This window comes from Haliotis cracherodii, unplaced genomic scaffold (genome assembly GCF_022045235.1).
Source record: "Haliotis cracherodii isolate W230 unplaced genomic scaffold, xgHalCrac1.p SCAF_18, whole genome shotgun sequence".
Classification (NCBI taxonomy): Eukaryota; Metazoa; Mollusca; class Gastropoda; order Lepetellida; family Haliotidae; genus Haliotis; species Haliotis cracherodii.
The window spans coordinates 27,889,737-27,904,519 of NW_027266273.1; the positions used below are offsets into that span (position 1 = coordinate 27,889,737).

Sequence of the window (14,783 nt, forward strand, 5' to 3'; positions counted from 1 at the left end):
ACAGTAAACTACGGTTATAACGAACACGCTTATAACGAACTGACGGATAGAACGAACTCACTGTTTTGGTACCGACTATTTTCTGTAGTTATGCTGTATATATGCTAATAACGAACTACGGTTATAACGAACTAAAATTAGTAGTCCCTTTGAGTTCGGTTTACTGTATGTGTAAATATGTTATCGTTAGTTTAGTCAAGTTGACAACCATACAATAAGTTAGTCTCCTGGCAATACGTGATTAGAATTAAAGAACCGCAAATGTAAGGGAAAGATCTACTGCAAAACTGATGACATGACAGTATATAATCGGCGTGACATCATCACTCTCCAAGTCAAGCGTACGTAAAATCCTGACGACGTAAACAAGGTCGCGTGACATCGGACTCGATCGTTGACCAAGCAATGACATAATTAGTTTACAAAATGGTATTCTTCGAGAAGCATTCTATTTATACGACATCCGTGCCAAAATGAAATAAAACATGCATTAAAGAGTGGTATTTAATGTAAATAATCAGAGGATATTGTCGTAAATTATATGTAAATCTGCTTTATGGTAAAATGTATACTATCTGGTAATCGACTAATTCAATTGACTCTTGTTCAAAATAACACCATACTCTACGCGGTTTAGTAGATGATATAATGTACGATACAATCGTAAAAAATCATGTGGTTGATTAATTTACATATCACATTCTAATACGCGACAATTACAACAGTGAAGTTAGAGTTGGTGGCAATTTCTTTCCTCACTCACCGTGCGCGAACCACCGTTTTATAAACACAATCATTTCGATCTGTTGTTGTGTGGGCGTTGTAACATGCTCGCAGAGAAAGGTGGAAAGTAATGATTATGGAACAAATAAATCCACCACCAGAGCCACATTTAAATGAAACTTTTCGAAAAATGAGTTGTATATATTACACTAAATTCCTGCTATTTCTGTATGTAAATATGTAAATATTTGTTGAATACTTATATATAATGGCGACCGCGTATGGCAATGATGAACCAACCGAATGACAGTAACTTTCCCACCAGTTTGCGGTGGTTAAATACCTCTCTATTGATTTGATAAGACAGTATACTGAACGTAGAGAAGAACATCGCAACACAAATTTGATTTGGCACCTGAGGCATGTTATATATTTTTTCAATATTTATATAAGTAAGACCATTATATGGATTGTGTGAAAAGAAATCTGTTTGATGGTATATATTAAAATGGCACGTATCCCTGCTGATACTGTTCAAACGAAGCCTTCTCGTTTCCTTTCCCAGTAACAGTAGTAGTTTGGTATATAGCATCACATTCATCACCCGCCATATCTGTGGACTTGTAGAAGATATTGGAAGCTATCCGTTTGTTAATTTTACGCTTCCAGATGATTCGTTCTCCAGATGGGTAAGTCCAAGATGTTGCGGAAGGACACTTTGTTGTTTTGATGCACAGAATGCCAGCTGTTAGACTCTAGCGCTGTCGCGGAGACCGTGTTCTGGCGATCTGTAAAGGTGTGGTGATGTCTGTATTTTGCTGTCAGTGTTGTCGTGATCCTAGTGTCATCGCCTTGCAGTTGACACTGTGTGTGTCGTAATTCTCGGCTGAACGATCACATGTATCCGTGACTGTTCTTTATTATGTAAATTTGTTCCGATCAATTCCGATCAATTCTAATCAATCAGAAATCAAATCAACATGAACAATGTCACTCCCCTCCCAGCATTTTAACAATATTTGTGAAGTTTCTATCGATAATATATTTTAGAATAGCATTGCCTGGATCATAAGCAACTGTCATTTATAATCAACTGATTGACTAGCGTTGTATCTTTCATTGTACGTACCCTGTGGCCAGCATGGTCAGATTCTAGTCAATCAAGCAAGTTATAAGTATTGCCATCTGGTAGTCGCAGTACCATGGAAGACCAGCCAGACTTAAAAAGTGATCTGACAGATTGGAATCTAAGTCCAAGCTCACCTCAACACCAGAACAACACTGGTTTGTGTGCAGCAATGTCTGATCACACAGGCTATGTGACAACATTGGCATGCTTAGATTTTTATGTTGCATCAAACTTTCCATGGAAGATGTTGTGGAACGTGTTTGACGAGAGGTGCCAACACACCTAGCCATGTCACAGTATTTCCTACGTTAACCATCCTCCATTGGGTCTGTTCGTGCACTTATATGATAATAACAACAATATCTCAGGTAGACTTTCCACAAGTAACACTATCTGATCATGTCCTATTAGTTTAGGGGAGGTAACTCCATAATGAAATGGTTCACTCTGATTTCAATGCACTCTTCACATTGACTGTTTTGATTATTCTTGTGAGGTAATTGTTTGCGTTGTGATTAGGAAAAAGAAGTTGACAAAGTAGATCAATTCGGGACACACTTACTGCAGATGAGTAATGTTTACTTATATTTTATATAACAACTAACAACAAGCTTGTTATTTGATAATGACACCATATGCTCATAATATTCATGAACACTAGGGCTTTTACGATTCACTCGTGTATTTAGTGAATCAAACCGTATTCCTTCATGAATTGAATTACGGTAGTTATTTGTGGTCACAAGAATCAAATATTTACGAAAAAAATTAAAGAGAGTGTTTTTATACTACAATTATCCATAAGAACTATTTATATGCATACATAGATTTCTTCAAAGTCAACACACTTATATATTTAATTTGACAGAAATTTATTTACTGGTCACTGTCACATTCTAGCAGCTACTAGTACCTGGATAAGTGAAGTATATAAATGTAGGCTAGTGGCTATCTTCAGCATGATAGTGAAGCAGTCGTTGAGATAGCTAATGCTAAAAGTTAATGATGAATGGGGTCACTGGAATCAAATACCTCAGGAACCCCAAGCCCCCGAGGCGGTGGGGTAGCCTCATGGTTAAAGCATTCGCTTGGCACGCCGAAGACCCTGGCTCGATTCCCCACATGGGTACAATGTGTGAAGCTCCTTTTGGTGTCCCCCTGGCGTGATATTGCTGAAAGCGGCGTAAAACCATACTCACTCACCCAAGCCCCTTCCTCCTCCCCCCTATTTCAAACTCTGCACTCCTCCTGAATTGTAATGTTTGTCATGAATTATGACTGTGTGTCCCAGTCGTCCTTTTTTGGGAAATTCATGTGACACAACCTTCAACGCTCACGATGCCCTTGTCATTGAACTACCCTACCTGTAAAGCGGTCTTTCTAATAATCAAGTCCAGACCACCCTCATAAAGGCATGTGAACAAGGTGTTCGACCTTGGGGCAGAAGGTCTGCAGTTGGAATTCCATCACAGGAATTGGACATTTTATGGCCGTGTCAAACATGTTTGCACTGGCAACAGAGCTTGAGATAAGCTGCGTATTAGCGTGAAATAATCATTAAATCAACTGAAATACGCAAACAAATCAAATCCTAGCGTATCAAATACTATAAATATGCTATTGAAATATTATTAATGCATATATTATAACTATTAGATAAAATGATTGTGTATATATACAACAGTTAGATAAAATGATTGTTTATCAGCTGATTGCCAAATTCACTTACTGACAGTCAAATTCGGAATAGATTCTGTGACAAACTTACTGGTAGGTGCCAATTGAAAAGCATGTCGTGCCTAGTCAATGGACATGTTGTATCTTAATTAGTCGGTATACGACTATTCACATAGTTTGAAATGATTTACAGGGAATGTTACGAAACAGGTTTTAAGTCTCAAATGTCAAGAAACAGATGGGTAAAAAAATTTGAATACCCTCTAAAAATCAAACCCTGGGTAAAATACCCAAATAACCAAAAGCTTATCTATAGCTCTGGCAGAATGAAAATGGTTGTCAGAGTATGTTGTATTCCACTTTTAATTGCTTTAAGGGTCAGCAGAATCTTTCAGACAATTAAAAAAACAGTTACACCTGATTACTTGGATGGATTCATACACCTTGCAGAGCTCCAGATAACTTTTTGAGCAATTGAATTTTTACTCTCTGGTTTCGATTTTAATTGGGTTATTACACTTTTCATTGGGTAACCAATATTTTTTCACTCATCTATTCATCACTCTATTGGGTTTTTCACAAATTAATGAACATTTTAAGATTTTTTAAAAATAAAATAATGTTTTAGATGTATTTAACTGTTGTACATATATATGCTTGACTCGGAAAGTAAATTAGCTCGTAATTGTGTTTCAGAAATGAGCTCATTTTTACACATGCTGGAAAAGCTTCACTGGGTATTTACTTGTGCTGCTTTATGCATTTAAATGTTTAATTTCATTCATGCGTTTCTGCACGCAAGTTAATTGAAAGTAATTGGGTTTTGAATATTTTTGGGAGGTATTTTACGCAAATACGCTGCTTATCTGCAGCTCTGACCCTGCTTAATTGAAGACATCATCTGGAAATCAAGATGGTTTGAAAGTTTTGTGATCAGACCAATTGTACAGTGAAGCTTGTGCAGACAGCAGGGGTTGATTTACCTGCTGGCCCGTCATCCCGTAGCCGGTTAAAATTACAAAGGGCTTGCTGAAATGCAAAGTAGATGACCGACCTTGCTAGTCAAAGTTTCACATCTTCTCTTTGTATGTTACACTTTTTTAAAATTTGAACATCTCGGTAGAATAACAACCAGCCACCATTTCGTAGTTTTACAACAACATCTTTATTTGCTCATAAATCACCACAAAATGAGACAAGTGAAAGACAAGGGTAACAAGAGTTTGCCACTAAGGTGGCTATATCCCCCGCCCCTGTTGCAGAATTTATGACATAATTAAATCTAAACAAACCCTAACCTTTTTTAACCGAGGTGGAATTTGTCATGGAAATTGTAAAAAAAAGATGAGTTTGAAACCTAAGTCCATCTTGTTGCCATGGAAACGTAAAAAATAAAAATGTCTAAAATTTCTTAATAGCAAAAGGCACCAGTTCAGCATGTACCTGACAGACCTGCAAAGTTTGAAGAAATATTGAACGGTTTATGAGTTATGCTCCGGAAACGAACCCTACCCTCACAGAACCTAAGTCCATCTTATTGCAAAAGTTGCAATGGCTTACTGAAACAAACAGTAGTTATTTGAAGTGTGCATTGTATTCATCAATCATTTCAAAAAATGTTTTTAGGTGTTTGTGTTACATGGAAAAAAATATATCCTTACAATTTTTGTTGTTGTTGTAAACAATATACCTTTTGAAAAATGGTTTAGTGAAATCAACATCCTGACTTAGTTTTGAAGGGAGGTTGACTTTTATATTGCTTACTGATTGTGCATGTCTGTTTGTTTATACCAGTTGTCACCAGATTTACTTCATAAGCTATTGAACTGTGATCAGTTTATATGGAAAATGTCTGCCACAAGTCAAACAGGTGAAAAACTAGGAAATTCAGTGATTTTGACACAAAACGCTGTGTGGACGCAAGAAATATAAGTCAATGGCCAAAGTCAGTAAGTAAAATACACATAAATGGCGCATGCAGTAAAATTTTAAGGTTAAATCAGTACTTTAAAATATCGGTCATAGCTTCCATGCACCCGGCTACCCATAAACGTCACCCCCCATCCCCCAGACACAAGCACAACTGTCACAAGGGTGCAATGTCTGACCTTTTCCCCATGTTGAAGCATGAAAAAAACCTTACATTTTACTTCCTTACCCTTTTTGAAAAAACCCAAACCAACATTTCAAACTTTAAGACATAAAACATCTAACATGTATATCCCTGTGTTCGGACCTTAAAGAAACATTCATAGTTTTCTCGCTAATCACATGAACAACTGTAAAACATCTCACTCTCTTATAAAAGACTACTTTATCTTAAGGACAAGCCATCATCTGAATGTTTGTAATTTCTGTGTGACATCGTTATAGTGCAAGTATTTGTGATAGAAAACATATGATGTCTGAAAACCTATGATCCGCTGATAATATTGTGTTATGAACAAACATAGAGCCATGAAAGGCATAACGCTGAAAAATCTGATTGAAAAGAGGACAACATGTGTACTGTGCATTCTCAGAATGACACAAAACTTTACGAGACATTGAGAGCATTTTATTGGTCATTAAAATCGACACCGTAAGTAGGAATAATCCTTACTACATGTGTATTTACTTTTTAATCATAAAATTACGAAACATGTGACACCTTGCTTAGCATTTCTATTGGTCAAATTCCCACAACTTAACAAACCATCTGTCAAATTGAAAACATCTGGGTTAGAATAGGTCTTCAGCAACCCACGTTGGTTGTAAAAGGCAACTATGCATGTCGTAAGAGGCGACTAACAGGATCGGGTGGTCAGGTTCGCTGACTTGGTTGATGTATGTCATCAGGGACCAATTATTTACAGACCCCCGTCCTATAGCTAGAATATTGCTGAGTGCGGCATTGAACAACAAACTAACTAAGCTTGTTAGGGGCAACTATGATGGATTTGGTGGTCAAACTAATGACTTCGATGTTTTGTACACAACAGCTTGGTATGCTCATAACATCAACCACTGGCTTGTCTTGCCAAGACTTCATATTTTACAGGCTACCATGTTGTCAGGGTTAGAACAACAACTCATAAGCTTTACTACTCAAGGTGAGAAATACTGTACGATCTGATACATATGACGATACCTTGCCTACAATCCGATACGTATCACGATACATGCATGTGCTCTTATCTGTGCGCCGAAGACCCGGGATCGATTCCCCACATGGGTACAAAGTGAGAAGCCCATTTCTGGTGTACCCCGCCGTGATATTGCTGGAATATTGCTTAAAGCGGCATAAAACCATACTCACTCACTCTTATCTGTGGTGTGGAAGCCATCTTTTTCATAGACAGGATGACCAAATACCTTGCACACTGACGTTTTACAGTTGGCAGTGTCTAGTATGACGCAATGGATGAAAATATTACGTTTTACCACTAATGTGCACTATTCCCGTTTACGACGTAATAAGCGCCCAGAACGCTCTCAAAATTAGTTGAAAGATAAATTTTGTGGTTTATGCTGACAGCCTGAAATGTTATATACGACAGATATATTTTTCCAGAATTTAATTGCCCATGATTAAGTGTGCATATAACACACAAGTGCGTATTATACACGAATAAATAAATCTTGTATACATTGATCAATCGGAAGCTGTGCTAATTGAGATTGTTCAATAGCAAATATATCAGCAAGTAATGCTGTGGGCGCTTATTAGTGCGGGGCGCTTATTACATCGAATACGGTAATTAGTGTTTGGTGTAACAGATATTTAAGCAGACAGTTAAGGTGAGAATCAATATTTATTGCTTTGTGTGTGACTGTGATCAATACTTGTATTGAGAAGTAAAATATCGCGATCCGTTGATACATAGGTGCATCATCCCACTACTTGCCCACAGTAACATCCAAACAGTTAACAGTTATGTGGGAGACAAGGTAATGATTTCATTGTAATGCATCAGAGCTCTAGATAAGCTTTTGCTTATTTGGGTATTTTACCCAGGGGTTTGATTTTGATTGGGTATCCACAATTTTTAGTCGGTATTCAAAAAATATTTACCCACCTGTTTCTTGACATTTGGGTATTTTAACTTGAAAACCTGTTTCCTAACAATCCCTTTAAATCATTTCGAACTATATGAATAGAAGTAATTTCGTCTGCGTCTGCGTGCGGCATCTTCTACGGGAAGTTGTTTTTGTTTGTAAAACCAAGCATTGTAAAAAAGGCACTATGTCTTTAATCACCAATCAGCGACTGTTTAAAATACAACTTTTACATCATGTACATTGTGCGATGTGCTTTTCAATTGCCATCTATCAGTATGTTTCTTGCACAAGCTTTGTTGAATATTGGTTGATACACAATCATTTTATATAACAGTTGTTAGTATACACATTAATTTTATTTCAATAGCGTATTTATAGTTTTTCTTGCATATTTGATACCCTAGGTTTTGATTTGTCTATTTAATATATATTATTTTATGCAAATATGCAGCTTATCTCGAGCTCTGATGCTTCCATCATTCTAAGTATAGAAATGCTCCAACGATTTGTGTGTGACCAGAAAGCATTACAGTAATCCAAGGTGATCTGTCTCGGTGTACATTAATGTATGAGCAGGTGCCCTCTCTATCATGAGTCTGTCTCAGTGACCCTGGGCCTTGGTTTACAATGACAAGCCACCCATGTGGAGCTGCTTGGCTTGTGTGGAGCTGCATGGAGCCGTGTTACTCGGGAATGGAGGGGCTCCTGTGGGGGTCTGCCCCCTGCAGTATGAAGCACCGTCTCAACTGGTGAGAAGGACACCCCATGCATGTCTGTCTGTCCAGGACACCCCATGTATGTCTGTCTGTTCCAGGACACTCCATGTATGTATGTTTGTCTGTTCCAGGACACCCCATGTATGTATGTCTGTCTGTTCCAGGACACCCCATGTATGTCTGTCTGTTCCAGGACACCCCATGTATGTATGTCTGTTCCAGGACACCCCATGTATGTATGTCTGTCTGTTCCAGGACACCTCATGCGCTGTCCTTCACCTGGAATGACGAGACCGGGGCAGGGGCGGGAAAGAGGACCAAGACGTCCCACACCAGCTCCCACTCCACTACCAGCACCACCAACACCACCAGCCTCAGCTCCTGGGACATCGACGGGGGACTTGCTGCAGACTTTGACGGATCACTTTCAGGCCTGGGAACGGAGTTGGGGACCTCTAGCTACAACATGAGGTGGGAAGTCATAACATTACACTTATATTACTTTCCTAACTGAAGCCTAGTCCAAAAATGTTTGAGCCTCATAGCCCGAACATGGCTCTAGCATCTTTTGAGTTGAGTCTTTTGTTATCATATGGACTATTATAAGCTGAGCTTTCTGAAGCAGACAGAAATTTCTGAGGTTTCTGACTAGTGGTAGAAATTACAGATTGTAACTGCAGTTTTATTTTATTTATTTATTCAGGCATAAAATTATTTGCTTACACCAAACATGATGAATTCAAACATGTCAATAAGATGTTTTCCTGCAGTGGAATCAGTCAAACCCTCATCTGGATTTCTGTATATTTTGGTATTTATTATGTAATCAAGTGAAAACTGTCTCATTCGGAATTTTCACACTGCAGAGTCCACAAGTAAAATGTTGAACAATAGACATAAAAAACTGTAAAACGTGAAATTAATGCGTCTCCAAAAGAATCCGACCGCTAGCCCCTAGCCAAAAATGCGACTCAATATAAATGCGACACCCCCTCCTCTCAAGCATCAGTTGATTTATATCTAAACAAAATGTCCTCTGTCAGGTTTACAGGAGAATCCTCACCTTAATCCAACCTTACATTAATCAAATCACACACCAAATAGCACCGCGTATTAGCGCTGAGTAGAGCACTTCAGCTAAAACAATACGTGCGCGCTTGCTCGTGTCGGCCTTTGATGCAGTCGCAAAGAACAAACACACCGTGTTGGGTGGCGTTTGTCTGGACTTGCAGGTGTGATCAGTGATGACATGAGTGAGTAGAATGCTTGTCTTGACCCCAGCAGTGACAATTCACAGGATTAATTAATAATTAATAATTAGTGTTTGAATGACATTGTTTATAGACTTGTAACACGTGCTGCTCAATAAACAGTGATGTGGAATACATAGTTGTTTGTTTTCAGCGTATGTCTAAGTTGGTATTTCTGCTATCCAAAATGTCTTATTGTTGATATATAAATGCGATGTTTTATAATGCGAGCAAAGACCACTCGCATTTTTCGCATTTAATACACGCTCGCGTTAATATCAAGATTTACAGTATGTCATGCAATGGGCAGCTGGGTGCTCCCTTATCTGGATGAGCTTGACCAGTTATGTAAGTTGTCAGACAAATCTCACGCCTGCCATATCAGCTGAACAGACCAAAGCGATCTTAGCCCTAAGATCGTAACTCTCATACCTTAACACAGACTTACGACAGTCGTAGCGCAAAGGTTGTTTTGTACAACAGCACACTGGTGTTTGCAGCAGAGACTGGTACTCCTGAGAATGGCCTTCACTCAGCGGTAACGCTGCATTGGTGATAGGGGCAGTTGGTAGCCTAAGGGGCAGTGGTTAAAGCATTCCACATATGTGTGAAGCTCATTTCTTGTGTTTTGGGTGCTGTGATATTGCTGGAATAATGCTGAATGGTGTCAAACCATACTCACTCACCCATTGATGATAGAACGGTATTCAAGCCGTGAGTCTAGTAACATAAATTTTCTTGTTTGAGGATAACTGAGAGCAGTTTCTAGAATGATGTTCGCAATCACACATACATGTACAGTCCATGTTAACACAGCTGCATTTGAACAAGAAAAGCAACTCACACTAAAGAATGATTTCTGTTACAGCGAAGCTCTCCTGGCTCTTCCAGTGTTTAAACAAGAAAATCTTGAAAGCGGGTAAGTCGTAAAGTAATTCTGTATCACAAGTTCCTAGTTCACTAGTACTTTTGATTGTAATATGTTTCTCCCTGCCATGATAGGGGTGGATTAATCATCGGTTTCTCCCTGCCATGGTAGGGATGGAATAATCATCGGTTTCTCCCTGCCGTGATAGGGATGGAATAATCATCGGTTTCTCCCTGCCATGGTAGGGGTTGAATAATCATCGGTTTCTCCCTGCCATGTTAGGGATGGAATAATCATCGGTTTCTCCCTGCCGTGATAGGGATGGAATAATCATCGGTTTCTCCCTGCCATGGTAGGGGTTGAATAATCATCGGTTTCTCCCTGCCATGATAGGGATGGAATAATCATCGGTTTCTCCCTGCCGTGATAGGGATGGAATAATCATCGGTTTCTCCCTGCCATGGTAGGGGTTGAATAATCATCGGTTTCTCCCTGCCATGGTAGGGGTTGAATAATCATGTTTCTCTTTGCCGTGATAGGGATGGAATAATCATCAGTTTCTCCCTGCCATGTTAGGGATGGAATAATCATCGGTTTCTCCCTGCCGTGATAGGGATGGAATAATCATTGGTTTCTCCCTGTCTTGATAAGGGTAGACTATTGCTACGAGCAGGTCCTGTCTAGGTTTGAGGTTGCAATGATGAGTAGAGTAAGCATGAACTGTTACATTGATCTACATGAGATTAAGATCAAACTTGGTACATATCAACCTGTTTCTCAGTGAAATTATGTATCAATCATCCTTTAGTTGGGTATGTAGTCTGAAAAGTTCTTGAGTGTATAAGGTCAAGGTTAGTGAAGGTTAAAAGTAAATCATGTGTGCCAGTTTTGCTGTTGAATTTCACATAGGGATATCCTGCTTTGTTATCTGTTGTATCCCTGAGGAATGTTCTTACCATACAGGGACATTCAAACTTGCCTTCAAGAATTTTACTGTGAAGTATTTTTCTCTTGGTAGGTGAAACTTGCAACTTAAGTAGGAAGGATTTGACTTACTTTCACGGAAACTTTGTCACTGTCAAAAGACGGAATGTGCATGAATTTTCTTATCAAAGCAGCTTGAAGTGTTGGGTCTTTCTGTTTTTGTTGGGGGGCACGGGTGCCCCAGTCGTATAACGTGCTGTGATTCGCTGAGCAGAGTTGCATCCCTTTGGCACGCCAGGAACCTATGATTGTGGGTTCGAATCCTGGTTTGCCCCGATTATATTTCTAGGTTTGTCAGCACCATACCTGTGTTTGTGGGTGTCACTGAAGTGGTAAACGTCTGAGACCTGCATCACTTCAGGCTTTCCTCCCACATTAAGCTGACACACGGTTTTATAACTGGAATACTGTTAAAAGCAGCGTCAAACCCAACTCACTCACTCACTCACTCACTCACTTACTCACTTACTTTCTGTTGTGAGAAGTCAGTAAACCATATGACGTTCATAGGCGTTGCAGTTCTAGTTTTAAGTTTCTGACCCACAGAGACCTGTGTAGTTAGGCTGTGTTTAATGTGAGGTTGTATCGTAGAAGAACACAGTTAGCGATATCAGAAGGAAGTGGTGGTATGTAATGATTGTTAAGGATTTAGAGAAATGGCAACAAATGATGAACTTTTGATTATTCTTTCCAACATGTTTCTATTAAGGATGGCTACAAAGATCAATAATTGGAATTATCGTCGATGGGAAGAAATATTAATGATTATGGATATGAAACTGTTGTCATTGATAATAACTCCCATAAACTATTTGTGATTAATAAAAGTTCAGATTTACCGAAACAGACTTCAATAATGTCAATTGTCAAAGACGGAAAGCAACTGTTTTTGTTATAACATAAATGTCCACAAAGTAATGCATGCGTGAATGGGTCACTGCTCACTAGTGGCGTGAAACCTGGTGATTTCTTTCAGGACTTTCTTGCATATTTGCTTAAAGTTTCTTCTCTGATATTTATTGATAATTGACCGATATATATTTAGCGATTATCAATCTGTATGATAGCCACCCCTAGTTTCTGTTGATTACAGCATTGGATCAAGACCTGTCTGGGCTGGGAATAGTTCAGAAAATGGTGTAAAACCACGCTCTATCTCACTTTCAGTTTCTGATATACGATTACAAACAGTTACATTCTTTACTTATTCTGCATTACTCCTTAATGCATTCACTGCTTACCTTACAACAACAAAAGACAGCGCTCAGCGATGGTCTTGGTGAAAAAAAGATGTTTCTGTTTTCAACTCCTGCTTTTTGCATGGACCATCAGCGCTGTCATGTGACCTTGATGACAAGTCACCTTCTTCACATCACTGCCTGTCGCGTACCAGCAAGGACATCTCTCAGCTGAGCTCTTCAAATTGGACTTTTTTAGACCCTTAACTCTAAATCATATCTGCGATGGGTGATATATTTTTTCCATATTACCTTCACTATCTCGTGTATCGCTGAGCGCTCTTTTGTTGTTGTATGGTTAGCAGTGAATGCATTAAGGAGTAATGCAGATTTAGTTTACAAATATAAAAAAGTATTTCGATTTTACTAAATTTATTTTGACAGGTTTCAGTATATTCTTGGAGCTGCAACTTCACCAGCTGTTAAGATGAATGAAGAGACACTCACCTATCTAAATCAGGGTAAGTTGTGGGGGGATAACGTCTTCCTCACCCTGTCAGGGACACAGATTGAAGCTTATTCCGGGCACTAGTTTCCACTCTTGCCGAACTGCGCTGGTATTATGGAGTTACACTTTGGCTGGACTAACGAGTCTATGCATAGTCCAATCAAAATCTCGCAATGAAATTGAAATCCGTTTCATAAACTGTCATGCAGATTTCGGTGGATTGCAGGATTTGCAAAGCATGTCCACCGCCAACTCGTTGTCGACAGATATTTTTCAAAACTATTCATATTTTTAGTCAAGGTGCTCACATGATTTGATGCACTTTGCGATGTAAGACCCGTTTTATCACAATATAGATCTTTCATTATCTATTAGATCGTCTTGACTGGGCGCCGAAAGTTTGTTTGAAGCAAATGCAAGTGATGCGTGGTGGAATCTGATTGGTCCATAGGAGAGGAATAGAAGGGACATAACTCATAATAGCCACTGTGTGGCGCTACAGGAATTCCAGCCTAGTTTGGCAAGGGTGGAAATTGGACTTTTGTAATCAGTTAACTCTCTTGCCTCGGGAAGATGGACAGTCGGGGGTGTTGGTCATAATCATAATATCAACCACTGGTTTGTCTGGTCCGGGCTTGAACAATTACAGGCGGCCTTGAAATAAACAAAATGTTGCTGACTGGTGTGCAACAAATGAATTCTTTTCTGTCATCATCATTGTTGTTTTTTGACAATTATGTGGAAATATTTGAAACATCATCACCACCATCATCACCATTATCATCATCATCATCGTCTTCGTCATCATCCTCGTCTTCGTCGTCGTCATCATCGTCATCATCATCAGATGTAATACTATATATTTTGTTCCAGGCCAGTCTTATGAGATCAAGTTGAAGAAACTTGGAGATTTGTCTGAATACCAAGGAAAATACCTCAGAGTAAGAAACTCCATTTTTTTTATCATTATTATGATTAAAGGCAGATTTCAACACCCATGTTTCTTTTATTTGGAAACAGAGTTGACTTCATGATTTCCATTTCTGTTATCCCAGAAGCTGAAGTAAGAGCTTAGTGAAGGTATTGACAAGAAGTGGGATTCCATAACTAACTCATGTTTCCCCAAAACACTTGTTTAATTGAGTTCATCAAATTCTTAAATATAATTAATTCAAATAAAACACATTGTATTACATGTTATTTTCAGAGTCAGGTTAAAGTGCTGTTCCATGAACGCCGGTTACAGTACATGGAGAAAGAACAGATCGAAGCCTGGAAGAGGAACAGACCAGGGGAGAGAATTCTAGATATTGGTGGGTTGTCTCCCCTTAGCAGAGTGCACTGTAGAGTAGAGTTTTAATACAGTAGTTCCTTTTGCCTGACACAGTTTATGGATTCAGGTGTCAAGTGTTGTGGCACCAAATATGTGTGAGCTGCAATAATAGGAAAGTGTTTATTTTTCAAAGAATTGTGAATTGTGAAATGTGGAATTACATAATGAAAGACCTGTGAATACCTGGGGTAGATTAGGTCTTCAGCAACCCATGCTTGCTGTAAAGGCGTCTATGCTTGTCGTAAGAGGCGACTAACGGGATCGGGTGATCAGACTCGCTGACTTGGTTGATGCATGTCATTGATCCCAATTGCGTGGATCGATGCTCATCACATCTATCACTGGATTGTCTGGGCGAGACTTGATTATTTACAGA

General features: G+C 39.0%; 1 protein-coding gene across 2 annotated transcripts in view; it reads left to right on the forward strand.

Moving 5' to 3' along the window:
- Positions 1-1,324: 1,324 nt before the first annotated feature.
- LOC139465953 (transcription factor CP2-like) overlaps positions 1,325-14,783 on the forward strand; it is a 29,413-nt gene continuing 15,954 nt past the window's right edge. For both annotated transcript variants that reach the window (XM_071247966.1, XM_071247967.1), the window contains exons 1-6: positions 1,325-1,412; positions 8,542-8,757; positions 10,405-10,455; positions 13,011-13,087; positions 13,948-14,015; positions 14,282-14,387. In XM_071247966.1, the coding sequence (XP_071104067.1) occupies positions 1,393-1,412; positions 8,542-8,757; positions 10,405-10,455; positions 13,011-13,087; positions 13,948-14,015; positions 14,282-14,387 (538 nt within the window). In that variant the 5' untranslated portion in view covers positions 1,325-1,392. The remainder of the gene's footprint in view (positions 1,413-8,541; positions 8,758-10,404; positions 10,456-13,010; positions 13,088-13,947; positions 14,016-14,281; positions 14,388-14,783) is intronic.